This window comes from Engraulis encrasicolus, chromosome 13 (genome assembly GCF_034702125.1).
Source record: "Engraulis encrasicolus isolate BLACKSEA-1 chromosome 13, IST_EnEncr_1.0, whole genome shotgun sequence".
Lineage (NCBI taxonomy): Eukaryota > Metazoa > Chordata > Actinopteri > Clupeiformes > Engraulidae > Engraulis > Engraulis encrasicolus.
In genome coordinates this window covers 36,720,190-36,747,995 of record NC_085869.1, presented here as the reverse complement: position 1 = coordinate 36,747,995, position 27,806 = coordinate 36,720,190, and the positions used below count along the sequence as shown (strand labels likewise).

Sequence of the window (27,806 nt, the reverse complement as noted above, 5' to 3'; positions counted from 1 at the left end):
AGAGAGAGAGAGAGAGAGAGAGAGAGAGAGAGAGAGAGAGAGAGAGAAATGATTTGACATTAGTTTTGACATAAGTTTTATTTAATATCTTAACATAAGTTTTGATAGAGAGCTTTATTTATGATTTGACGTTAGTTTTGATAATTCACAGAGAGAGAGAGAGAGAGAGAGAGAGAGAGAGAGAGAATGGGAGAGAGAGAGAGAGAGAATGGTAGAGAGAATGGGAGAACCGGAGAAAGAAGGGAACTGGTCATAACAACAATAGAAAAGAGAAAAGAGGGGTAGGGGGGTGAAAGGATGGGAGGATGAGTAAGAGTGGCGAGTGTGAGTAGTGACTAGGTGCACCAGGTCGTCCATACGTGTGTCTGCTTCACTAGAATGCTGAGTGCCTCACTGTGTCAGCAGACGTACACACGTACAGACGGGCAGATAAAGAAGGAAGTCACCGGAGCAGCTTCAGATGTGGACAGTTGACTGTTCTATTGGGCAAGTGCCAAGACTAATGTTTCGACATCGTCACGTCTTTGACTCTGAAGAAGACATCTGCACGTCTGTACGTCTGCTTCACTAGACGGCTGAGTGCCAGGCAGTCGGTGGCAGTCTTGCTGTGTCAGCAGAGAGACAGACACAGGAGGAGGAGGAGGAGGAGGAGGAGGAGGAGGACAGGACAGGACAGGAGGACACTCACTGCAGTTGTCCTCATCTGACCCGTCTCGGCAGTCCAGGACCTGGTCGCAGTGTTGGCTGCGGTTGTAGCAGGCACCGTTGGCACACCTCAGCTCCGTGCACTCAGGGTAGTCTACAAAACAGGAAGGTGGAGAATGCACGCACATCAGTGGTACAGGTGCTGGACAAAATAGAGTAACTGAAATAAATGATGGAAGTCTGCAACACTGTTAATGCTCCCAGTGATTTATTTGCACGACGTTTCGGACCTTCGTCCTTTCTCAAGCACTTGAGAAAGGACGAAGGTCCGAAACGTCGTGCAAATAAATCACTGGGAGCATTAACAGTGTTGCGGACTTCCATCATTTATTTTAGTCTACAAAACACACATGAACCACACACATGGAACTGACACTGACAACCCGCACAAGGTATCTGGGTTTATGCCTCTGAAACAAACACACACATGAAAAAAGCACAATATTATCTCTGCTTTGTGTCCCCGCAAACGGCAAAGAACATCAGTCTAGAAACTTCTAGGACCTGTTCTAGGACCTGGATTGTTGATAACAAAAAAAAAGTCAAAAAGACACTGCACTCCTCTCAGCTAACTGTGTAATCTGTCTGTTTACACACTGGTTGACACGCTGCTAGACGAGAGAAATGTGTGGTTAGGCGCCTCGTCAAATATGAACCAGGATGCAGGCGAACATTCTAGAAATTCGCCCCTCAAGTCTGTGACCTTGAAAAATAACAACCCCAATTATTATGCCCCAGGTGTCCAAGATGCTCGGCACTTGGCATGTATACCCTGCATCAGACCCATGAGACCCCCATGCCATGGCAGTGCAAGTTGGCATGCACTCAATTAAACGGATACATACTGGCACGTATGGCAGAGCGAACGTGTAGCTGTGAAGGAAGGAACAGGGAGGGAAGCTGGCAGGCAGGGAGGGAAAAAAGGGCTAGTTGTCCTGGGCCCAGGGAGAGGTGGTGGCCCAGAATCCGGCTCTCTTTACATAGTACCTACAGTATGGAGTGGGTGGGCGAGGAGGGGGGCCCTTTCAGATGACTTCATCCTGGGGGCCCAGCCAAAGCTCCAAGGAATACACAGCACAGGCCTCGCAATATTGAAGGCAGGAGGGCCGAACTCCGGCCTGGCCTAATCCACTCAAGAATCCGCCGCAATCAACCTCTGACAACAAGCAGCATTATTGTGGCCTATTCTGTCCGTCAGCAAGCCTCTTAATCTTACAAATTTATTAAAATGCCACAGGAGCTGGGACTGGAGCTGGAGCTGGAGCTGAAGCTGGAGCTGGGGCAGGGACAGGAGTGCCTGCCTGCCTGACTTTGTTGACTGGTGAACGGAAGGAAGGAGGTAGTTGTGGTGGTAGTTGTGGTTGTGGTTGTGAGTGTGAGTGTGAGTGTGAGTGTATGTGTGTGTGTGTGTGTGTGTGTGTGTGTGTGTGTGTGTGTGTGTGTGTGTGTGTGTGGTATTGATAACAGAGAGGAGTAGGTTACCTCTCCCGGGAGGGTATGTCTTGTCTGTATGTGGATATGTCTGTATGTCTCCATGCGTGTGTGTGTGTGTGTGTGTGTGTGTGTGTGTGTGTGTGTGTGTGTGTGTGTGTGTGTGTGTGTGTGTGTGTGTGTGTGTGTGTGTGTGTGTGTGTGTGTGTGTGTGTGTGTGTGTGTGTGTGTGTATTTGTTTGTGCGTGTGTGTGTGGCGGGGATGGCTTACGGCAATTGCTTTCATCAGATCCGTCGCTGCAGTCGGGCACGTGGTCACACCTGTATTCGGGCGGCAGGCAGATTCCACTGGAGCACCTGAGCTGCTCACTGGAGCAGGTCCGCGCAGCTGAGGAGGAGAGAGAGACAGAGACAGAGAGAGAGAGACACACACACAGCCACACAAACGCCAGTCTTTCATTTAATTTGTACGTTGTGGGTGTTCCTGCCACTACAAAGAAGAACCGTTATCTCTCTTTCTCTCTAGTCTCTCTCTCTCTCTCTCTCTCGCTCCCTCTCTCTTCATCTCTTTATTTTTCGTATAAATGAACAGAGCGGGTGGGCCTCGTATGATGTGGACCACCATATCTCTGGCCGACCATCTCCCTCTTCTTATACTTTTGACTATCGCGTTTCAAATACTTTAAGGGTAGCATAGCTCCGCAGATAGCTGCAGGTTAATGGAGCGAGCGCGAGTGGTATTAATTTATGAGGAGTGGAGTGGGGAGAGGAGAGGAGGGGAGAGCAGGAGGAATGAAGGAAGGGGGGGGGGGTCGGGGGTGAAGGAGTAGCTGACAGGAGCATACCTGGGATAAACATTGAGAGAGGGGGGAAGAATAACAAAAAATAATACAGTGTGTTATTTAGGGATGCTGCTTAAGAATTGAGTTTGCAATGTCAGATGTTTGAAAATGGAAGGATGGATGATTCAAGCTAAAAAAAGGGCAGTGTCGTCCATCTACAGCAACATTTCTCTGTCTCTGTACTCAGTTTTACTGGAAGCCACTATGGATCACAGCGTCAGCTAAATTCTATGCAACGTAAAGTTAAACTTGCATGCATAGTCTTCAAGGGTGCATTGGAAAAGGCTTTGTGAAAATGTCCTTGAGCAAGTCATCTGACATCGCGTTGGGTAAGGTTGCATTGGAATGCAAAGTCAGATGTTTGAGAATGGGTGGATGAATGATTGGATACCCAACCCTCATCCATTGAAGAGGTATCCTGGTCCTTGTAACCCTTAAGAATAGCGGTAAATAGATTTATAAACGCTCTGTAAATAATACAGTGTGTTATGTAGAGTAGAGTAGAGTAGAGATTAATATAATATTAATCACAATAACAGTATAAGAGGGTTACACTGGCTGCATCTGATTTTTGGGAGGGGAAGGTCGTTACCCCTCTGACCCAATGGAAATTACGCCCTGCTGACTGGTCAGGATGTGGGGTGAGTGGGTGAGTGGGTGCATAGGGAAGGAAAGAGAGGGGCTGGCAGGAGAGGGGCTGGCAGGTGGGTGGCGGCTGGATGTGGGGGCTGAGTGGTATAGGAGAGGGGCTGGCAAGCGGTTAGGCGGTGGTTGGATATGTTGGGTTAGTCGGGGGTACAGAGCAGAGAGGGTGGCAGGTGGGTGTTTGACAGGTGGGTGGGTGGTGGTTGGATGTGTGGGATGTGTGTGTGTAGATAGGAGATGGGGCTAACAGGTGGTTTGTGGTTGAATGTGTGGGGCTGTGTGCTCCAGGAGAGGGGCTGGCAAGGGAGTGTGTGGCAGGTGTGTGGCTGAGCGGTATAGGAGCTGGCAAGTGAGGGGGCAGTTGTTGGATGTGTGGAGCTGAGTGGTATACGAGAGGGGCTGGCAGGTGGATGAGTGGTGGCTGCGTGTTTGGTAGGTGTGTGGCTGAGTGGTATAGGAGCCGGCAAGTGGGTGGGCAGTTGTTGGATGTGTAGGGTTAGTGTGGGTACATAAGAGATGGAGTAGCTAAGAGAGGAGCTGGCATGTAGATGGGGTGAGTGTGTGGATAGGAGAGGGGCTGGCAGGTGGATGGGTGGTGGTTGCATGTGTGGGGTGAATAGGGATACATAGCAGAGGAGCTGGCAGGTGTAAGGGCAGTAGAATGTGTGGCAGGTGTGGGGCTGTGTGGTACAGGGGATGGCAGGTGGGTGGGCAGTTGTTGGATGTGTGGTGTGTAGGTAGGAGAAGGGCTAGCATGGAGGAGGAGTGGGTTGGTAGTAGGGCTGTAACCATCGAACCTGTATGGAACCAACAAATCGCGATATGCAGAGTCGCGATACTGTATCGCAATGCAAGAAGGCAGTATCGTGATATGCCCTTTCAATGTTCTGTTACTTCAGTCCAAAAACCAACCACATGATATGATCTGATAGTGCTTCCAAACTTCAAATCATCATCATTATTATTTCTAATTTCTTGTTGAAATTGTGGCAAAGGTGGAAAAAAATTATTGGTGGAGCGTATCGAACCGTAGGTCAAAAATATTGTGAGTTGAGTCGAATCGTTACAGCCCTAGTAGATGGCAGATGGCAGTTGGGTGGGTGAGAGGGTGTTGAAGGGGTTTCTGGATGTGTGGGTTCAGCCTGATCTCCAAAAATTCTGTGCTCCTGGACACGGATGTTAAGAACACGAAATCCGTGTCCAGGAGCACGGATTTTGCCAAAATTCCGTGCTCCTGGACACGGAATTGTTTTCCGTGCTCCTGGACACGGAATTGTTTTCCGTGATGGGCACACGGAAGTGCTTTCTATAGGCTATTACCACAGCACTGTGTTAACTCTATCATTAGAAAATACATACCAAATGCTAATCCTAAAACAAAACAATGCTACAGCAATTTAAGTTGTGCCCTGACCAAAACATTCCCTAACCTTAACCTGTCATTAAAGACATATTTTTGAGAAATACCTTTTCCAGTTGGTTGCTAGGCTATGAAACTCATATAAGGAAACAAAGAAAACTAGCTGTGCCCAGACCAAGACAATCCCTAACCCTAACCTGTCAGTAAGAAATGTTTTTTTTAGACAAAATATTTGAAATTAGAAAAATCCTGAGAAAACACAAGACTGTGGAAATAGCCTATAGAAAGCACTTAAAACAATTCCGTGTCCAGGAGCACGGATATTCCGTGTCCAGGAGCACGGAATTTTGGCAAAATCCTGGACACGGATTTTGTATCCTTAATATCCGTGTCCAGGAGCACGGTATTTTTGGAGATCATGTTGGTGGGTTAGTGTCAGTGAGTGGGTACATACGGCAGTTCTGTCGCTCGTCTGAGCCGTCTTCGCAATCCTCCTCGTCGTCACACACCCATGCGTTGGGGATACACTCTCCGTCACTCAGACACTTAAACTGGTCTTGGTCACACGTGGGTTCAGCTGAACACAAAAGAAAAACAAACAAACAAACAAAAAAACCAAGAAAACAATTAATATATATAACGTTACAACTTCATAAGATACTGTAAAATATTTCGATAAGGCAAAGGTGTGCCGCTGCTCATAAAAGTGATAAGGGATGATACCAGTAATATATGAGATTTGAGCTATGCAGTGCACTGAACTTAATTGAGTTGGGGTTTTTTCCACGAACAGCATGTACTAAATATAAATCAGTTGTGATGATAAAACATACCGCACAGTGATAGATACCTAGATAAGCTGAGGGCAGTAGTAGCCTTATGATTAATCAGCTGGTCTTGATCTAACTGGTCAGCTTCAAGTTTTGTATTGGCAGGGAAAATGTGAATGAAGAGCTCAGTGAGTAATGCGTTGCATTTGCACCCACAGACACAAGCAGACTGTGGGAGTGTCCCTGTAGAACACTGTAGACATTAAGAGTCAGCTAAATCCTTTACAGTGCACGGTTTTTAAGGGGTGTGGAGTTTGCAATGTCAGATGTTTGAAAATGGAAGGGTGGATGATTCAAGCTCGGAAAAGGGCAGTGTCCTCCATCTACAGCCACATTTCTCTGTCCCTGTACTCAGTTTCACTGGAAGCCACTATGGATCACAGCGTCAGCTAAATTCTATGCAACGTAAAGTTTAACTTGCATGCATTGGGTAAGGCTTTGCGAAAATGACCTTGAGCAAGTCATCTGACGTCACGTTGCTCCTGGAACTGACCCTGGTCCATTTTTCACTGGAGGCCACTTTGCATGATAGTGTCAGTTATAGCAATGTTTAAAGTTAACATTTGCATGGTCTTTCCAAACAGTACCAGAAAACAATTTTGCAATGTCAGGTTACATTTGAATGTAAGGGTGCATTGGGAATGCAAAGTCAGATGTTTGAGAATGGGTGGATGAATGATTGGATACCCAACCCTCATCCATCGGAAAGGCATCCTGGTCCTTGTAACCCTTAAGAATAGTGGTAAATAGGTTTATAAACACTTTGTAAATAATGAGCCAATTATCTACAAAACATTTCCAAATGCTGGTAAAGGAGTACGCAATACTATGTTAACACAGCATACCCAGTACAGCTGCAGCACTCCTGGAAGTTTGTCCTCCAAACAAAGTAAAGGAGATGAAACCTCTAAATACAAAAGTGTCCGGCAGGCCGACACACATCAAACTCATGCAGGTTGTGCCGATTCCCACTCTGCTGTTTAGCCATAGAATTGGTTCTTACTCATTCACAAACATTTGTAAAGTTCTGTTTATTTGAATTAGTTCATTAAATGTTAATGAATTGTTCATTTATCTTTTAAAGGGCCCGCTAATATGAAGTGTTACCGGTATCCTTGAGCAAGGCATACGAAGACATATGCTTCTTTGTAGTCATTTACTGGCATGGACGGTGTTGTGAATGAGAGAGTCAGATAAATTCTGTGCAATGTAAGATTACATCTGCATGCATATTCTTTAAAAGTGCGTTGGTTAAGGACTGGGGTTGCCGATTCAGAGGTTTGAAAATGGCTGGGAGCATGACTCATGACCCATTGCAAACTTACTTACCCTTGATAAAGGCATCTAACCCCACACTGTTCATGGTGGATTGCTCGGTGTCAGCAAAATGCAATAGAAACCTTGGCAAATGTGTTCACCTCCTATGAAGAATTTTCAACAGCAACCTGGGTACAGAGTGTGCTTTATTATGACTGTGATCATTGTGATGTGAGCTTTACAGTAAATGGACTGCATTTATAAAGCACCTTTTCCACTCCTCAAAGCACTTTACATGTATGCCTCAAATTCACCCATTCACTTTCACATTCACACAACAGTGGCCGTGGCCTCCACACAGGGTACCACCCTGCCACCAGGAGCAACTTGGGGTTAGGAATTTGCTCAATGGCACATTAATGGGGGTAAAGCGGAGCAGGGCTTGAACCTGCAACCTTCTGGTTGCCGAAGAGGCTCCTCAACCACCTGAGCCACCACCACCACCACCCCACAGCACAACAATAAACATTGATGACGGCAGTGTCAGAAGTGAGCATGATGATGGTGATGTGAGGACTGAATGTGATGGTGATGGTGATTTGATCATGACGATGGCAACGCGATGTTGACGTTTTTTGGACAATAATCAGGGTGTTCAAAGTGTGAAAATTGATGATGATGAAAGGAGTGAGTATGCTGATCATGATGATGAAGGAGTCGCACACAGGAGCTAAATTCCAATCAGTGAAACTGTACTAAAAAAAGCTGAAAATAAAGGAAACCAAAGACAAAGTGGGAAACAAACGCTTCGGGTCTAGCCCATCACCAGTGTCTCCAATTTGAAAAAAATGGCCATCATGTGGTGCTGGTGTTGATGTTTAGGGCTCTAAATTACTTTTTTTCATCACCAGCAAAAATGGCAAGTAAATGTTTATCTTTTTAGCCAAACACACTCACTAACGGGTCAAAGTGGCTAGTAAGTTTGCCTTTTCTACCAGCCAAACTGAAATGTCACCTGCATTTGGCCAGTTGGCTGGTGTTAATTTAGAGGCCTGTTGATGTTTGTTTGTTTTTTTACTCACGACAGCCGGCCTCGTCTGAGTTGTCTGTGCAGTCTGCCGTGCCATCGCAGCGCCAGTCCAGCTGGATACAGTGGCCCGTCCCACAGCGGAACTGATCTGAACCACATCCTGAAGGAGGAGGATGAGAGGAGGAAGAGGAGGAGGAGGAGGAGGAGGAGGAGATAAACGAGGAGGAAGAGATAAAGGACAGCAAATGGTAAATGATCTGCATTTATATACTGTAGCGCCTTCCCACTCCTTCGAGCACTCAAAGCGTTATATATTGTATGCCTCACATTCACCCATTCACACACCATTCACCACACAGGGTACCACCCTGCCACCAGGAGCAATGTGGGGTAAAGCATCTTGCTCAAGGACACATCGGTGGTCAGGCAGAGCGGGGCTCGAACATGCAACCCTATGGTTGCTGGACGGCTCCACCACCGCCCCCACAAAGAAGACAAAATCAAATCACAATTTTCTAATTTGGCAACATGTTAGACAATAAAGCTTTTCCAATCTTGAATCTTTGACAGCTTGGATTGGAACACATGTGGTACCGCGTAGACAACAAAGATCTCTACGCACGTCAGATACATGCTGAGTGAGAGCTCTTTGGGGCTCAGGTCCCCCTCCTCACCTCTCACCTTCCGCTACTGTATTTATAATAGATATAGTATCTATAGATCTATAGATATAGCATATAATATAGACAGTACTACAATAGAATACAGTAGGGTGGGATATTCACAACTGAGGAAAGAAGGAATCATTCTCTTTATAAAGGCCAACTGAACCACCACGCTTATCGACTTGATTAATAACGGTGGTGATGATGATGATGATGATGTGTTAATAATGGCAATCCTGCTAATGTCCATGATGATAATGGTGATTATTTAACAGTACATAAACACATGCACCAACTTCCCCTTCAAGCCCCTGATGGCCCCTGTGGGCAAGATTCTAATGCGCCCTTGTCAAAATGCATCAGACCCAGATTGATGACTCCCATTAGTTCATCATTAGGAACAGATGATGAGGCTTAAAGGGGGATCTCGAAATGAAGTGGGATTTACGCCATGTCCTTCCTCCACTCTGCAGTTTCCTATCTGACAGACATCCATTCATGTTTCCAGTGCAGGGGCAAGGGGTAGTGGGGCAGGGGGCAGGGGGCAGGGGAGTGAGGGTTCGGAGGGAAGGGGCAGCTGTGTCCTAGTGGTTAGGCAGGTGGGCTTAAGATCAGAGGATTGCAGGTTTGAATCTCCAGATCTTACCCAACACCTCCATGGCTTAAGTGCCCTTGAGCAAGGCACCTATCCCCACATGGCTCCAGGGACTGTAACCAATACCCTGCAAATAACTAAGTCGCTTTGGATAAAAAGTGTCAGCTATGTACAATGGAATGGAATGTAATGCAATGGAATGTAATGGAAGGAATGGCTACACTACCTCTGATGGAACACATCGTTAACCGGACTGCCAGGCCCCTGGACAGTCGGAGCTGAGCGTGCCAGCCATCCACTGACAGCTACACAACCCCCACCCGCCCACCCCCGCGGCAAACTCATCATAGGGCCCAGTGTTTGAAGTCTCCCCCCTCTCCTGCTTTGAGTGGCAACCCAGGCCGCAAGGAGATAAGGTACCAACCCGCTCTACCTCCACAGACGCTCCCCTGGAGATAGCAGCCGTACAGGGCAGGGAGGGCAGAGGCAGGGCCACTGACAGCTTTGACTGAGCCCGGGACAAAGACACATGAAGGGGCCCCAAACCAATACAATAAACACATACAATAAAATAAGGATCCAATTCTGCCTCCCCTCGCTTCCTGGGCCCGGGACAAGTGACCCCTTTGTCCCCCCCTGTCGGCTTCCCTGGGCAGGGGGGGTTCCATGGCAGAGTGCTCCGTCTGAGCAGACCCCCATACCACTCCCTGACCATAACCAAGACCCCCCACCCCCCACCCCCCCCTCTCTGACCCCCCATAAGATTAACCTTAACCCCCCTACCCTCTATTCTGAATGGGAATGTGTGATTCTGATTGTCTCTCCTGTGCTGACACCCTGATTAATGGAGCTTGCTGCTCCTTGTCAGAAATGTAATTGGGATAAATAGTGGTACCGGCTGGTACCGCGGGCCAAATTCTTTGCAGTGCACTGAGTGGGGAGATGAGATGAGATGCAAGGTGGTGGTTGGTGGTGCATGCCTGGGCCTCGTGGTGCTGGTGGTGGTGCTGGTGGTGGTGCTGGTGGTCGGGGGTCGGGGGTCGAGCACAAGCAGTGTAGTGTAGACCTCTCCCTTATAGACGACGGCTACCTTTAAACACACTCACTAAACTAATCAACTCCCCTTCTATCTTGACCCAACCCCCATATACGTAGATGCAACTTACACACATGGCCAACACAAGAGAATGCTGCATTACATGCCATGGTAAACGTTGCATTGAATTTACTGTATGTCTAAAATAATAGATGAATGAACCACTTAAAAAACACCAAAATGTGGTTGTCATCAAGTACATTTCCTTTTAACATGTTTCCTGACATGGCTGGACTGGCCATCTGGCATAGCTGGCATTTCACAGTTGGCCCACACCCTCGTGGGTCCCTTCTGAAAATAGGGGCCCACAAGGGTGTGGGGCCCACCAAAAGTACCCAGGCCCAATTTCTCCCCCAGTCCAGCCCTGCCCAGTCCAGCCTTCACTTATTACATTAAATGTGTCTATAAACACACAACCTTCCACTGCTATGCCCATGTACTACACAATATTCCTCAATATGAACTAATTTTTATATATTAGAAAGTCTGCACTAACACATCAGTTGTGTCTGCACTCTGCCACTAAGATATAGAGAGGGGGGGCGAAATCAAGACATCCTGATCATTCGTTTTTAACACCTTCACTGCGTGCGCCAGCTCATTGCTTTGCTACACAGTGTCTCACACTACAAGTATATTTCTACGGAAAATCTGCTTTTTCTGAATCAGTGAAGCTGATCCTCTGAACACCGATCACTTACAATGTGTGTGTATTTACAGTAAAACAATAGTTCTCTTCTCTAAATGAGAGACAGACAGGCAAGCCATGCGTACGGAATCTTTCTTTCGCCACAGAGGATGTGAAACCCAGCTCCTGACACAACAGCATGCACTTTATAAGGACAAATGAAGTGAAGGGCACAGGTCCCTGAATGTATCAGGGCAGGGCAGGGCAGGGCTGGGCTGGGACCGAAAAATAGCCCGGGCATTTTTTATCATAGGCCAGCCCCTCACACAGCCCCTGCCTGCTTTTCTGCATTATTAGTAGCTCAGTCTACTGGACTGGCCCATATAAAAGGAGAGACAGTCTGTTAGAGACAAAAATAAAACAAACAAACAAACAAACAAGTAAAACAAACAATACCCCCGGCCCACAAGGACTGTCGGCCCACCGGGAAAACAGCTTGTATGCCAGATTACCAGTATAGCCCTGTATCAGGGGCCGTACGATGTCACTCTTTGATCCTTAGCTGCTTAAGAGCAGCAGTCCACAAAAAAAATCCCTTGCCAACGTACCCAACCCATGCCCACTGAATGGTGCAAATTTAAGGTAGTCTAATTAAATAGCCCAATCTCGGATTCCCGGTGCTGCATTGTTTCCACTTGTTTTATTGACATGGCAACCTTCTGTTTTTTTTAAGCACAGAGAAAGGCCAGACATTTTAAGAGCCAGCGACAAGGCCGAGCCAAGAACGCAACAGCAAGGCACACTGCTCTTTGCTTTAGCTTAGAGAGCCTTTGCCTGCCTGGGCCGAGACCAGACAGGGAACATAGCGGCCCAACGATGGGCAAAAAACCTTGATGGGGGGGGTCAGGGATGTGGCAAGCAAGCACACTTAATGGACGGACATGCTCAAGGTATCACTGCCAATTAAACAACATCCTTAGTCTCACCTGGACAGGGCCCAGGGGCCACACCACCACGACTACAAGTTAATCATTTTGCAGCGTCAGTAGATGTATCATTAGCTTTATGTAACAGGTGCCTTTTCAAGATGGATCATTCGCACTTGAGAGTGAGTTGTGGGGTCAGTAGCTGTGGTAACGCGCTAAAAGCCTGGTGTGAGGAGGAGAGGAGAGGAGAGGAGAGGAGAGGAGAGGAGAGGAGAGGAGAGGAGAGGAGAGAAGAAGAGAGGAGAGGAGAGGAGAGGAGAGGGGTGTGTGTGTGTGTGTGTGTGTCTGTGTGTGTGTGTGTGTGTGTGTGTGTGTGCGCGCGCACGTGCGGGCGTGTGTGTGTGCCTGTCTGCCTGTCTGTCTGTCTCTGGTTATGTGGGTGTAGGATGCTTCTCATATCATAAGGTCCTGACTCAGATTAATTAGCCCTTCACCACACCAAGCAAAAAAGCCACTTTCAAACGCCACGCCAGCCAGCCAAATGCACTCTGCCGCTTCGCTCCATATTTAACTCCTTCAGGCAGCAGCAGCCAATTGGGAAGTGAGCCTCTTTCCTGCTCAGTTTACTAATGATAAAATTGCTCCTCGTGTGCCTCAAAGGCAGCCTTTGTTGCTGGGAGGACATGATCCCGGAGCGAGGTTTCAGCATCGTCTGTAAACGGGCGCTGGTAAGACAAACTGGCCCCCGTACAGTGCTGGAAAAGCAGGCCACACTCGCTGACACGACGGACAAATGAGAGGACTTACCTCCAGACCCCTCAGGGGGCCCGGCCAACACTAAGATGTCTGTGAACCTGACTGCCCCCTTCGCACTATAGTAAAGATAGTGGAGCATCTGAACTCTAGGACTAACGTGATTTGTGTATGCTGACATACCTTTAAAAAAAAAGCAACCAAAAAAAAACAAACTGTGTCAATAAATTGCTTTTAAACCACATTCCTTCAAGAGCACTTAGGATTGTGTATAGAGTGACACAGACACTGCATTTATAACACCACTATCCCGGCTAAGATGCATGTACTGTGCTCTTCGTAATAAATCTCGGTGTACACCAATGCCAACACTGTTATCAATAGAGAAAATTAACGAGGCGGTGGATGGCAAAAGGTCTCCATGCTACATGGTGCCTTTTCATAGTCCCAGGCTGTCTGCTATACGTTAGGTTAACAGCTTTAACCAACCTTTGCCAAATGGAAACCTATCTACTGAGACCTTCAAATAAAGCCACTGTTTCCTGACAGTATCGCTTCTGGGAAAGGTGACAGGAGCTCTGAAGTGAGCTTTTTAAAACAGTGCTATCTTGTGTTAAAGCCACTACCTGCACGGCACTGGGCAAACTTAACCATTTACTCAGTCACCTGAGAAGAATAAGACTGCTTCCCAGGGTCTTTTTTTAATTTGGTTTGTTTCATTGCCGTTGATGTTGCTAACTTGTTTGATTCTTTCACTTATCACACCTTGATGGTTATTTCATTAATTGGGTTCCTGGCTTTACTTTCCTGCTGTTAAAACTACCGTGACTGACCACAGCATTAGGCAGTCCTCATTCTATGATAACCTTTTATAGCTGCCCTTGAGGAGACTGGACTGGAGAGGTAACTTACTGTATCAGCAGTGCCCCAGTTACTATTAAGGCTATTAGATAGCAGTGATGTTACAACAAAGTAAAGCTGTTTGAATCTGATCTGAGCCAGACCAAAGGATAACCTGCTCAGCAGAATAGCTTTACTGACTAGGAAAAGGATACTATACGAAGCATGTGTTTAACCAATAGGGTGAAGACATCATTTGTGACCATGTAATGCTTTGGAAAGCCCGTGAGATCTGAATTAGCGGGATTGACAGCTGGCCAGGCTGTTCATTTGCATAACTTTAGAGACTTACAATCACAGATGACAGTCATTGGACATCTTATTTTAGACATGTCTATTATGGCAAAACTTTTACTTCCAAATTTCCTTTTTTTTTTTTTTAGAATTGCCATCTGTGTCAAACAAAGTATCCCACATTAAACGGGAGCCTAGAACCAGTCTCAAAGTTTGAAAACATTTTAATCACACATTATTTCAAAACAGAGCATTCACTAAGTAAGCCACTGGCCTGTGGGATTGTTTCCTTAGCTATTGTGTCGCGAGTCGAGACTGGCCTTGTATTATGCAAATGTATTCGTCCTGTCCCTCCGGAGACCAAGGCAAGTTTGTACCTCTTATTCAGTTCGACTCCCTTTGTTAGGGTCGTGTTTGGTCTAATTTTAGTGTTTCCTTGCTCCGCTCTCCAACCATGTCTCTTCTAATTAGCCAACCTAAACCCTCAGCAGGCGAGAGAAGCCTCCGGAGCAGGAGAAGAAAAAAAAACTGTCTGTGGAGAAAGATAAGGATGCCCTACCACTACCACACAAAGAGGAGTGCCGGAGGAATTTTCATTAGAATGAAGTCCCCAAAAAAAGCCTCGGTCCCCACTGTGACATCACAAAGGCACAATAGACAAGCCACTGGGCCAGCAACCTCATAACTGGAGGTGTCAACACACCAAAAGGCCTATGGAGATGGATGGAGAACTGAAGAATACTACAGTACAGCTGACCCCCAACAAGCAAAGAAAAAAGTGCAGCAACAAATCGCCCACACTTTTTTTAAGGCTGGCTTTGGATCAGAGCACACACATCTCTCTCTCTCTCACACACACACACACACACACACACACACACACACACACACACACACACACACACACACACACACACACACACACACACACACACACACACACACAAGCACATGCAGGCAGATCCACCCCCCCTCCCGTAACATCTCTTTTCCAATCACACTGGGGCCCAGGGAGAGGTAGCCTCCTCCTCTTTCATCAATTCCGCCTTGTTGCGGTGCTGAGCCCCTTCTTGCAAAGAGGAGAGGAGGAGAGGAGGGGTACCAAAAAAAGAAATTGTCTGGCAACGTGGACCACTGGCTTGGACCCGTCCACGCCGGTTGCCTGTCACTGAAAAGTGCTGCGGGCCCTGTTTCATATGGAAATGCATGCAACAGAATGCAGTCAATTGCTGAACAACTGACTTCGGCTCTTCCAGCTCCGAGACAAAGCAGAGAATGGCCCCGCAAGGGCGGACTGAAGAAGAACGTTTGGCACGGGTGGGGAAACAGTAGAATGAAGGGAGATATAGAAGGATGTACACACACACACACACACACACACACACACACACACACACACACACACACACACACACACACACACACACACACACACACACACACACACACACACACACACACCCCAGGCCTCTCCCATTTACGCTGTCTCTTCCCCCTCAGTATGCTCTCATTGTCGCACAAGAAGTCTGAGCCTCCCAGAGAACTTTCACAAAAAGTTTCTAATTTTATTCGGTTCAATCAATCAACAATAAAAGTGCACAAGTTGGAGCTTGGAGGGCCGTTCTGCTCTCTTCATTTTGTATAATTCTTAAGGAATGAGCACCCAGTTGTTTTCTATTTTGGTTGAGTTGAGCATGTTATACCATTTAGTTTGGTCCAATCGATTAATCAATCAATCAATCAATCAATCAATCAATCAATCAATCAATCAATTGGAAGTGGTGTGTATAAGTAGCCGTTGCTCTGTGGCTGTCTGAATATCTGTGAATTTTCTAAACAACAACTACTACTATTGGAGCAGGTCTAGTGGGGGCAAGAGAGCTGTGCCTTTTGTCTGCATTGCATTGCATTGCATTGCCTCGCAGAGCAGAGCAGAGCAGGGCAACCTATAATACTAATGCTAAAGGTACTGTTTACAGTGAGGGGATTAGCAGACCTCCTTTCTGCCAACTGTGTTAACTGCATGTTCCTATTTCTAATAGGGGCGCTGCTGTTGCTTAAGGATTTGCACCAGAAAAGGGTGGTGTGAGGTTTTATGGGAACACGTGCAGAACAGGAAAGCAAGCAACTACCCACCCCCCACCCCATGCAGTTTGCTGTGCAAAATTCTGAGTACTCTTTTCAATCAATCGATCTGAATAGCAGAATTTCACAAATAACCCATTTTCATGCTGTCATCTGAATAGGATCTATTCCGATAGCCTAAGCTTAGTTGTTCATTCATCGTTCATCATTTGAAAAGGACTTTTGGATAACATACTGCTTTTTTAAATGTAGGCTAATTTTAACCCCTTTCCCCTTGACTCCACAATTAGCCTAGTCCACAAGTAGCCTACTCAGCAACGCCTACTTTAGTATTTAGTGTTAATTTAATTATCTATGTTGACACATTGGCCTTGTCTTCTCATGCCATGTCGTTGGGTGTCTGTGTCATGCATGCGTATGACATAAGTAGAGTGTGTATACTCTCGCTGCCACCTTCTGTCCAGGTCATCACTGAAATGAAATCTGATATCTAATTGATTTCAATGACTTAACAGACATGGGGGTATCTTCAAGTTCAACCATACGCTGTGTCTCACTCTAAACTACAGTGTTTAACATGCGCAGCGCAGGAGTTTGCCATCCGCTTCCTGGATACATCATAAGACCATTGAGACCATCAGAACATTGTTGCTTTTCTTGAAGACTCAATGAATGGGAACTATGCTTGCCTAATTCATTCTGACTTGGGTAAATGAACTTTAAGTAATCCAGGTAGAGCCTGGTCAACGTGGATCCATAACATATTATAAGAGGTGACACAGGTTCACGACATGGCCCAAATAAACATCAGAGCAAAGTTAAGGGTGAGTTACTAATATGTGGTGTCAGAAGCTAATGATTGCCATAAGGTGCCAGGGTCCGAAAAAACACGCTCAAAACTACTTGAATCAGCATCTACGGTCAAGACTGTCAGCAAAACCTGAAAGGGATCGTAGACTTTACACTAAATTTTAGCATGCTCGAGCAGTTCCAATGGTGGTAAATTATTACGCATTAACAACAAATGACACCTTGTTGTCAAATTTTACAATTAGGGCCAGTCAACGAGATACTGCCATCCGAGGCAAAGCTTTCTCAGGACCTGACGTGTTCTGAGGGCAATGTGTAGGGCATTTGTTCACACATTAAAAACCAACAACATGTTGAGGTTGGGTGACTTTGAAAACGTTGTTGAGGGGGTGCATGGGTGGGAGCGGTGGAGGGTGGCCGGCCAGCCAGCTCTCTCGTTCTGCCTGTGGAGGATCCAGCGGAAATTAGACTGTGGATTAGGGAAAGTAACCTGTCCTCCTGCATCAAGGCCCTTTTGGTCATTTCCTCTCAAACACATGCTGAATAAATCTGGATTAAATCAACCATTCCATTCCAACTGGCTCACATTTCTGAGGAGATCAACAAGTACCACTTTGCTCGGGTCTAACGTTCTCGCTCTCTCTCTCTCTCTCTCTCTCTCTCTCTCTCTCTCTCTCTCTCTCTCTCTCTCTCTCTCTCTCTCTCTCTCTCTCTCTCTCTCTCACACACACACACACACACACACACCACACACACACACCACACACACACACACACACACACACACACACACACACACACTTCACTTAATTCCAGAAGTGGTAGGCCAACTCTGATGTGAAAAGTAAAGCCAGCAAGTGACAGAGGTCTATCAACAACAGACCATAGGCTCCAAACACGCATCCACTGTCATTATAAATAAAATTGTAGATTAAATAAATAAGTAGATCAGTGGAAAGACCAGTAGCCTACGGTATAACAGCAGTAGGCTACCCAAACATTGCATGTTGTTCTATGGGCGCATGGTCTCATCTGACAGGTTGTATGCCAGCAGCAGCACGTACACTTGATTAGATATAGGAAAGTGGTGAAACCTACTCGTTACAAGCGGTTGTTCCTAGGGCAGTAATAGTGGCTTTCAGCAGCAGCTGCAGTGTAATTAGTTGCTTGATTCACACTAAGAAGCTTACATACTAAGGGTTGAGCAAAAGAAAGCAGATTACAATTCGAGAAGCTCCCTAGGTCTACCTAAACAACCTCCATTCTCTCCCGCAGAGTCGTTTCAGACAGTATTTCAAGCAAACACTTTTACTGATCACCAGTATCAAGTACAACATAATAACGGAACAAAATCCGTATCATTAATTCGGCAAGAGTTTGGAGACGTAGCCTACTGACTGAGATTTGTACCACTCTAGCTCGTAGTTCGGAGATTGTCCGCTAGTCACATGCTCGCCTCTGTTACCTAGCAACGGCAAAGCTCAGGCAAAAGTTCCTGAAGACAACTTCAAATCTGTTTCAGGGGGAGGCTTTGTGTTCAAGCCTAAATAACATGTCCCAGATGAATTTTGTGATAACAATTATAAACAACATTCCTGGTGCTCAGGACGGGGACATTTGTCGTAATAAGGGTATTGTCTGTTATTTGTTTTCGTTTTTGTGGGTGACATCAATTAATTTTAACTCATTCCGAAGCTGTTGACCTGGTCAAGTTGACTTGGGTTAGGTTGGCTACAATAATAGATCCGATTTGCCAGACGAAATCAAGATGTTCAAAGAATTCCACCATGTCCCACTTACAAAATACAACACAAGACAAAATAAGTAAGTGGTTGACATCCACTTTCGAGATCAGTCAGACGAATATCTGAAGTTATGAAAAGGTTAGCTAACGGGTTTGGAGTGCGCGCGTGTTTTTATTTAGCTCCCACAGCAAGTGCTCCTTCACAAACTAAAACGCAATTCCATTGTTAATTGCACAATGGGCATGTAGTGAGGCAGTACCGGCCTCGCAAAGCAAATGCAAAGTTGTGACCAAAAATAACGGCTTACCTTGTGCGTGGGTTTTAAGCGTACAAAAGAAAAGTAAAACTACAAATTTGGCGACAAGTGCTCTCCACATTCTGATGCACGGTCCCCGCTGGTCTGGCCAGCTCCTCGTGAAGCCAGACAGATGGAGGTGCACTTGGGACTGGGGATGCTGTTGCCTGCCTCTCTCACTTGTCCCTAGCTGATGAAAAAGGGCGGATTCAACTTAGACATGACGCTCCCCTACTCCGGCCCACTGGATCAAATCCTTTAAACGTAGCGCCCAGGAATCTGCATAAATCCACTGACCAAGCGCAAGTCGCCAGTAGCAGCAGGTCTTTTTTCGTCGCCTGTTTGTTTTTTCAGCACATGATAGGCCTACATGTCTGGGAGGGATGAAATAAAAATGAATGTAGGTCTACTTTTAGAATTTAAATGTCTTTAGAGGCTAATTAAATTAGGTGCCATACAAAGTAGGACGGATAGGCTAAATATTTTTTTGGTTTTGGTAAGGTTGGTCTTTGTTGTTGTTTGCTTGTGTGTTTGTTTGTTTGTTTGTTTGTTTGTTTGGTGTTGTTTTGTTAAGTTTCTTTTTGTTTTTATGATTGTTCTTATTATGCCATTGCAAGAAAAGAGCAAAGCTCTGTCAAGCTCCCTTTAATAGCCTAATGTTGATGATGAAATAACATGCATTATCATGCTTGCATATCTGGTAGTTAAAGGCCTAATGAGGGTTGGATATGTGTAGATATTAGTAGAAAATATATAGGAATAAAACAATTTTATAATCAGCGTCCATTGCCTGTCTGTCTTTCCTTTGTAGCATTTGGAGATAGACAAAATCTAAGTTGTATTTGTTAGTTTTGGGGGGGAATGGAACTTGATATATGCTATTAACAGAATTAAGCAGAAATTAGTATCTTAAAGCATTCACCAGAAAAACAGAAATGTTTTGCAAACGGAAACATTTGGTCAGGGCAAAAGATGACATGTACACACACAACAGCCCACGATACAATGCCTGGTCCACTTGAGGGTGTAGTTAATGGCACAGCAGCGCCATCTGCCGATCACATCAGATGTAGACGCACCGTTTGCCAAAATTGTGCGTGGATGCCAAATGCAGCATGTGGATTCCCTCAGGTAAACCATGCTCCATTTTTGTGAAATGAAAAAAATGTTGCATTTTCAAGATAAGTTTGTTAATGTCGTTTATAGAGAGAAAGAGGGGGAAAGAAATACCGCGGCACAAGGGCGGGGTAGGCTCGTGTGCATAGAATGCAGCCAATGCCATCCCTGTTACCATTGGCAACCAAGGAAACTTTGTGACAGCTCTACTTGAAGGCCACAATCAGGGATTTGCCATTTTCACTTCCCTCAAAGACGAAGAACAATGGCATCCCCACAGAAAAACCCTAAAGACCTGAAGACGATGATCGCTGACACCAAACAGGTAAACGATGTAAAACAAATATTTTGCGAGACAACGTTGCTTCGAACGCAATTCTTCTGCCTGCTAGAACGGTCATAGCGACAGATTTGTGAAACACAAAAGACACCAGGAGGCTACTACCATGTGCTAGCGCTTTATGCACCACAAAGATCAAACAGTTAATTTAACTGTGTGGCTAGTGTGTTGTATCAACTGTTGCGTCGCCCAGATTGCTCATTGCGGTCACCCAATTTGTGAGAGTGGTTGACACAAATCAGTTGCTTTGCCAGTGAAGCATGCCAGGTCAGCAGCATGTTAACACCTGCAGAACATAAACATTCTAATTTGTCTGTAGGACATGGATGATGTGTACAAGGCGCTGGAAAAACTCCGCAGTTTATCCCACGAGGAGCGAGCAGAAACGGGCATGCTGCGGTCAAGAATAGACGAACAATCCAACCTCATTTGCATCCTGAAACAACGGGCAGATGACATGCTTCTCCGGTGTCAAGCTCTGGACAAGATCAACACCGAACTTGAGAGCTTGCGGGATGCTGTGCAAATTGAACTTGACAACGAAAAGAAGCGCTCTTCTCAATTGGAGCAGAGGTTCATGGATTTGGCTTCAAACCACCAAGAACTCATCAAATTCAAAGACGAGTACAAACGACATAATGCTGCACTGCAAGTAGAAAATGAACGTCTTCGGGAGGAAAACAAAACGCTGTTTTGTAAAGAGCTGCAAGAGAAAGAGACTGTCATTTTGCAATTAACCGAGGAATTGAGGGATCTCGCCCAAGAACACGTAACATTAGAGGCTGAATACCAGTAAGTATTTTATTAACAGTATATAACTATGCTATCACAATGACGTTTTTCAAGTTGTTGTTCCTCATGCACACAGGGAAAAGACAGCTGGGTTCCAAAGCAAACTCAGGGAACTTATGAATCAACATCAGACCAACGAAGCTTCCTTGCAGCACGAATTACAAGACACTCAAGAGCAGCTGAAGAACGCAGTTGATATGTGTGCAGGTCAGTGGTCACTGTAAACTAAATATATGTTCACCGCTCACATACATCTCTGTTACCAATCATATTATGTGGAAATGGTATGGCAAGACTGTCATGACAGAGGGTATGTTTGTATATGCTTTGGCATCATTGCTTGTTTTTTTTCTTCTTCTTTTTCATTTCCTACATATTTTATGTATATGTGTGTCTGCCTATTGGGCCCAGAGCCTGTAATAAAGTTCATACATTCAGAGTTGCATCATATCTTCAAATTTCTTTGATCTATTTTCAGAGCTGGACCTCAGACTGAAGCTTTCACAAGACAGAGACAACAAGCTTGATGCTGAGGTGCAAGAGAAGCTCAACGCCTTGACCAAGGAGAAAGAGGAGCTGCTGGATCTGTCGATGCAGAGAGGGAAGATCATACTGGTACGGCACTCGTGCCAAATCTCTGACTGGTGCCAACTGTTACATAAAAGGCAATCACACACACAGAAAAAGACAGATACCATTGACAGCCTGATACATTTTGGATGAGCTTTGGCATTTTTGAGGATATAGGCATTGTATAATCAATCATTGGCCGTTTTTGCATTAACCAAGGTCGGGCAATTGCCCAGGGCCTCATCCAGTCAGGGGCCTTGTCCACATATTGTCGTATTTGTTTTCCGGCACTGAGAGTTATCTTCCACATACTGCGCTCTGTCTATATTGTTAGTGCGTCTCTAAAGTAGTCCGACAATGTAGGAAATATATCACGCTCAGTTTCTTCTCTTTTTTTTCTTGTTATGCATTCATTGCCGGGTTTACACAAAATGACTCAAAACTGTCCTTTGCCCAGCCAGGGCCTCAGATTTCCTAAAGCTGCCCCTGTGTGCAATGTTAGGTTGATTAATAGGTGCAGTTGTGAGCAAGCAAGCTTGACATAAGGTTTTTGGGTCTTTTTGTGCCTTTTTTAAAACCGGATAGTATGAGGGAGTGACAGGAAACTGGTGGGAGAGAGAGAGAGACATGGGTAAGGATCAGGAAATGACTTCGGGTTGGACTCGAACCCGGATCCCCGGGTTAATGATATGTTACCTCAGCCCACTGATCAAAGGAGTAGATGTGTGCACATCCCACCCGATGGGTCAGGTGCAGAACAATGAAAGCAATAATCCAAGTAGAGTAAATAAAGTCCACAACACTGCTTGTCTTCTGTGGTGAGTTTTATAACAAGAAGGCAACGTTTCGACCCTCAGGTCTTTATCAGGCAAAGTGAGAACATGTAACTGAGTGGGTAATTTAATAGTTACTATAGTCAGCTCATCTGCCACAGTCAGCAGCTGATAGGTTGAAAAACAGCTGTGCAGGTAGTAAACAGCAGGTTGGTCAGCATCCATAGTCCCAGCTGACTCCTCCACAATAGATAATTGGCACTTATAGTTCATAGATGTGATCAGTTACACTCAGTTACCCATTCAATGCCGTGTTCCCACTTGGAGACCTGAGGGTCGAAACGTTGCGCTCTTGTTATTAAATTCAACACAGAAGACAAGCAAGTGTGTGATTGAAATTACACTGGACTAGTCACCTGCAGAGTTTTACCCTGGCTGTTGACTTTTGATGTTTGAGTAATTTGCCTCTCCACACAGTTGTTAACACTCTTTCTGGATTTATGTAAGTTTACTCATCGACACCCCTTTTTTATTTACTGTGTGTCCTTTGCTCGCAGGAGAAACAGGCCGAACTGCAAGAGCTGGAAAATAAACGTCTTCAGGCAGACAACGCCAGAATGGCCGCAGAGGACAGGTATGAAGCAGATCCGTGAGGGTGTTTCTCAACACACAGCACCCTGTTCAGGTGGACATAGTACTGTACACACTTGCAGAGCGATGACCACCATTGTGCACTGTCAACCCTTGTCACGAATGTAGGTTTGAGAAAGAGGCCTCTGCCGTAAATGCAGACCTGAAAGTGAAGGAGCTACAGCATGCCCTTGACGTTGCTGAGAAGGCATGTGACAGTATTAAGAAGGTTTGTTTATACATACAGCTTTGAATAGCTACAGTGACGCATTTTTAATGCTTTAAGAACAATTTTATAAACAATGTCACTTGGCCCTTTAAAGAACTGTGAAAATCACATCCCTAGGATTTTGAAGCTTACAAAAAGCACAGCTACAATCTGCTTGCAAAGGAGAAGGAGCTAAATGCCAGGCTCCGCCATGTGACTGGTTGAGGACATCATCCTAATCACCTTCATCATCACCTTCATCATCACTGTTCATCAACATCATCATGACGTGGTATTTTTTCATTTTATTGGCATTAAACACTGGCATCATAATAGTGATTACATGAGTTAGTGTATTCAGTTGTGTGATATACCTATACCAGTTAAGATGATTTCACAGATACATTTTATTTGATAAATAATTAAATAATTATTTGCTCAGGGCGATAGCCCCTTGAGATAAGATATCTTGTTTTCGAGGGGGTCCCCTATCCTGCTAAAGAGTTGTGGGTATTCAAATCAAATGACTGAATGAAATAGAACTTGCGTAGTTTCTGACGTTGGTTCTGAATAATGAAAAAAAAAAAGATGATGAATGAGAATAATGTACATAGAACGTCTGTATGACGAGGGGAAAAAGACAATGCTGAGCTCATCAGTTTAGTCCATTCATCATCTCACTCTTTTGTTGTTATTGATTGTTTCATTTTATTTTATTTTTTTGCGTGGTTTTTTTTTTGTCCGCTCAGTTGTGACAGAGAAGTTCTCACAAACGCTGATAAATCCCCCAAAACCTCCCGGTCACTTTAACAGGGTAATAAAGGCTCTGGAATGTTTGTAAAACCAAGACGCTGAAGACGATGACCAGTATTTTTAAAAGGAGACTATAAACACAATAGTAATGTCACGGCCCAGTTATAGTTAAATGGTTTTTACTCGTTTAAACAGTTTTCCGGGTCCTTTTGACAAGAGTTGTGACTTGGGTAGTAAATAAATATAGCGGACATGGAGAAGGCAGTATGTAAAAATGCAGTTTAAACTTAAGCCATTCCTAGTGCCAAAGGAATCAACAGTTTTATGACAGAATAGCATTGAAACTTTTGTTTATTTTTACTTGTATTGTCTCCTAAGGTCTCAATTTTCTCATATGACCGTGCCCATGCTTGTTGCCTTTGGGTCCTTCTGTTTCAATGGCCAAAATAGTAACATCTGTTTCTTTTCTTAACAAGAAAATATGACTGTGAGAGCCAGAAGGTTATATATAACACTATGAAGAGACTGTTGACGCTTCAACGGAGATGAAGCGTTTATGTGCACAGCATTTTAAAACTTTGTTCCACGTTTAATAAGAGTTTGGATTTTGTTTCCTTGTTAGCGTGTTTTAGTTTGTCTAGTGAAAGTATATGAATTGTGTAAATCCTAAAATGTTATGGTAGATGTCTATTTTATGGTTTGTGAGATGTCTAAATATTTCCATGTACAATACACAGTACTGTATAGTTGAAATGGAAGTAGTGCTTTGTCCTGATTTAATGGCTTTGCAGTATTTGTCCACTGGGGGTCACTGTAACATCACCTAAGTGTTTCTACATGGCTATTTCCTATAATCACAAACTGTTACGGTTTTAGTCCTCGATGACTTGCATACATGCTGATTATGTCTAATAAAAACTTAAAATGAAGGGTGGGTTTCTTTGCTGTTTTTTTACATTTTGAAAGACGACACAGTGAGAAACCCAATTCTAAATATTACTTATGCATGCATCAATTGCTGTTGCTGCTTTTTTCTGAGTTTATTTGAAATATCAGGGTCACATTCAGAAGCCTTTGAAATTGTTTTCAAAAACACTAACATGTAAACTATTCGTCCCCAAAATAAACACATTATAAATGAAAAATTGAGAGCATATTGGTCAAAAAGTACATGGGGGAACTAGCCAATCAGTCAAAAAGATAATTTGTAGCCTTTCATTACAAATTTTGTCATAAACACAACTGTGTTATTTGACACAATGGGGCCAGTTCTCTTTACTGCAGTCAGTCAGCCAGCCTTTGTTAAGGGCATAGCCCGAGTGCATTTGGGTTGTTAACATTCCACTAGGCCGCGTGCGTAAGCCAGATATTCCATTGAAGAAGGTGCCTCAAAAGTCCTTGAGGTGTCTCTAGCAGAAATTCATTACCGGAAAATTATCGTTTTGGTTCCCGCTGCCACAGAAGTGGATCTTTGATCCAGGCAGAAAATAATCTACATCCTCTTGCCTTGGGGACACGCACTGACATCATAATATGATGCTGACAGAGCGGTTGGAAATACCATGCATACTTTGTAAAAGTTTGAGTTCAATGTTTTCGACAACAGAGAGAACCACATGGTTTTTTTTTTCAAGTGACTACCAGATATGATATTTATCTATTACAAACTGGATGAATGTTGGTTGCTGAAAAGTTCACAGTGACACATCATATATCATTTATAGACCTGCTTAACAAAGGGGTGCGTTGTACTACAGAGAATACTTTTTTATATGAAGGTTTGTGCAAACATGTGATTACTCTGCAGTTAACAATGTCCATTTTTGCAGATTTTGTGTTCATTAAAGAAAGTTTGATGAAGCGAACAGAAAATGGTTTCGAAATGATAAGCCCCGCTATTCTGTAAGTTGACCCAATTTAAATTGGTTCTTAATATTCATGTGCACAAAATGCCATGCTGTTTCTACATGTTTGTCTATGCAAATGCACTTCCAATTATATTTCCCTGTCCAGGTGCGCCCTTAAGCACACTACTGTGGTGAATGTGTCATCATCTGTTTTAATATTTGATCGCAGTAGCCTAGGCTACAATTAAATCCTCACACAAGACAGGCAAAGAGCCTAAAGGCAATTCAACTGGGACAAAGCCAAGAAAGCTGAAATCTCCAGCACTCGTGTTAGCTGGTGCATGCTGCCTACTGTATAATACACACTCTTCTTATTCAGCATGATACAGCCTACAACAGTGTTTCTCAACACTGGGGTCGGGACTCCATATTGGGGTTGCCTGGAATTCAAATGGGGTCGCCTGAAATGGCCTGAAAAATATAAATATTACGAATTGATATATTAAAAAATAATATTGTGATACATTGCTTACAGTGTTACACTGTCAGAAATATCTTGTTGATTTAATAGCCAGCAAGTTTTTTTTTCTCCCTGTTTTTTGTTCGTGAAAAATTAAGAAATAGGGTCCCCAGAAATTTGGAATGTCAAAATGGGGTCCCGTTGCAAAAAACGTTGGGAACCACTGGGCTACCACATCTCTCTCTGCGCTGGGCGAAAAAGTATAATGGAGTGCCATTACTTACCGGAACATTCCAAGGTGTCAGCTTGGCCCCATGATTGCTTTGTGCCTCCAGGTTGGGGCTAAAATGCCCCGTCACACACCCCAACCACCACCACCACAAGCCCTTCACCTCTCCTTCCACACAGCTGGAGCAGGGCCCTGGGATGGCTCAACCCGTCTGCATAGGGGGCCTGTCCCAGCCTGCAGCCAGCCACTCTTGACAGCCAGGATACGGATCAGGGCTGCCTACTGACACGGGGGGGATTCAGATGGTCATCTCATCGTTCTTCAGGTGCAGCCATAGCTGGATTGGCCATAGGGCGGGTGCACAGGGCATTTGCCCGGTGGACCGTTGATGGGGGTTTTTTTTGTCCTGGTCCTCCCTTCAATGGAAACGGTCCTCATGCAATAAACAAGTGGGCCTCTCCGAAATCGTCAGACATATACAGTATATATAAAGCATTTTAGATGTTGCAATCAAAACAGTTCATATTAGATCGCTAACTAGAAATGTGCTTAGAGAGTACATGCACCTCTGCCCTCTGGTGGACAGAAAGACACGCATCACGAACAAACGTGCAAACGAACATGCAAATCGGACGATCACATAACCTCCTTGGCAGAGGTAAAAAATGTTGGTCACAGGCTTCATTTCCTCTCTCAATGCCTGGAACACTGGTCTTGGCTGAAAATGCCCGGCCTGATATTGTGTCTAGTCCAGCCCTGGGTGCAGCCCAGAATACCTTTGCTGTTGAACCTTGACCTTTGACCCCAGCTCCGTCCGGCCCCTGCTGAGTCCCTCGCCGCAGAGATGGTCATCGAGAGAAGCCATGAGCGCACAAGAGTAATCGGTCCATCTACGTATGTATATACAATCATTTTCCTTCTCTCTTCTCTTTTTCTTTCTCTACTCTTTAGCACATGATAATGATAATGTGCTTTTAAATTAGATTGATTGATTTATTGATCTCCTGACGAATGCAATGCACAGCGTTCCCGGAGATTACAGAGAAAATGGGTAGAAGCTCAGTTGCAACATACTGGACTCTATCTGGATGGGGTTTCATCTGAGTTATGACTTATCAGGACCTTTCACGTTGGTTCTACAGCATTGCTGGCCTTTGTCAAGCAGATGCATATATGGTAAACAAGTGCTCGGAGAGCTCACCTCCTCGATCACAGAGCCCCCTTGGCAGAGGTAGTTGAATTTCCCTGCGTACATC

The 27,806-nt window shown here is 44.8% G+C and overlaps 2 protein-coding genes across 3 annotated transcripts in view; one reads left to right on the top strand and one right to left on the bottom strand.

Moving 5' to 3' along the window:
• The window catches only part of lrp2a (low density lipoprotein receptor-related protein 2a), a 136,859-nt gene extending 117,877 nt beyond the window's left edge, over positions 1 to 18,982 (bottom strand). The window contains exons 1-5 of the mRNA XM_063213850.1: positions 18,845 to 18,982; positions 8,153 to 8,260; positions 5,438 to 5,560; positions 2,408 to 2,524; positions 689 to 799 (exon numbers count right to left, since the gene is read on the bottom strand). Coding sequence (XP_063069920.1) covers positions 689 to 799; positions 2,408 to 2,524; positions 5,438 to 5,560; positions 8,153 to 8,260; positions 18,845 to 18,914 — 529 coding nt within the window. The 5' untranslated portion in view covers positions 18,915 to 18,982. The remainder of the gene's footprint in view (positions 1 to 688; positions 800 to 2,407; positions 2,525 to 5,437; positions 5,561 to 8,152; positions 8,261 to 18,844) is intronic.
• A 1,158-nt stretch (positions 18,983 to 20,140) lies between these two features.
• Positions 20,141 to 24,943, top strand: zgc:172182 (coiled-coil domain-containing protein 89). 2 transcript variants are annotated; one of them, XM_063214608.1, is made up of 7 exons: positions 20,141 to 20,273; positions 20,608 to 21,080; positions 21,181 to 21,287; positions 21,559 to 21,695; positions 22,981 to 23,057; positions 23,183 to 23,282; positions 23,400 to 24,943. In XM_063214608.1, the coding sequence occupies exons 1-7, from the start codon at positions 20,214 to 20,216 to the stop codon at positions 23,484 to 23,486; spliced, it is 1,041 nt and encodes a 346-aa protein (XP_063070678.1). In that variant the 5' UTR covers positions 20,141 to 20,213; the 3' UTR covers positions 23,487 to 24,943. The 2 variants fall into 2 exon arrangements, with proteins under 2 accessions (XP_063070678.1, XP_063070676.1); XM_063214606.1 differs by having other exon boundaries at positions 21,157 to 21,287.
• The last annotated feature ends 2,863 nt before the right edge of the window (positions 24,944 to 27,806 follow it).

Coding starts and splice junctions, on each gene's coding strand:
- zgc:172182 (XM_063214606.1), top strand. CDS start 20,214: ATGGCATCCCCACAGAAAAACCCTAAAGACCTGAAGACGATGATCGCT. Junction 21,288..21,558: donor CGCAGTTGATATGTGTGCAG/GTCAGTGGTCAC, acceptor ATCTATTTTCAG/AGCTGGACCTCAGACTGAAG. Junction 21,696..22,980: donor AGAGAGGGAAGATCATACTG/GTACGGCACTCG, acceptor CTTTGCTCGCAG/GAGAAACAGGCCGAACTGCA.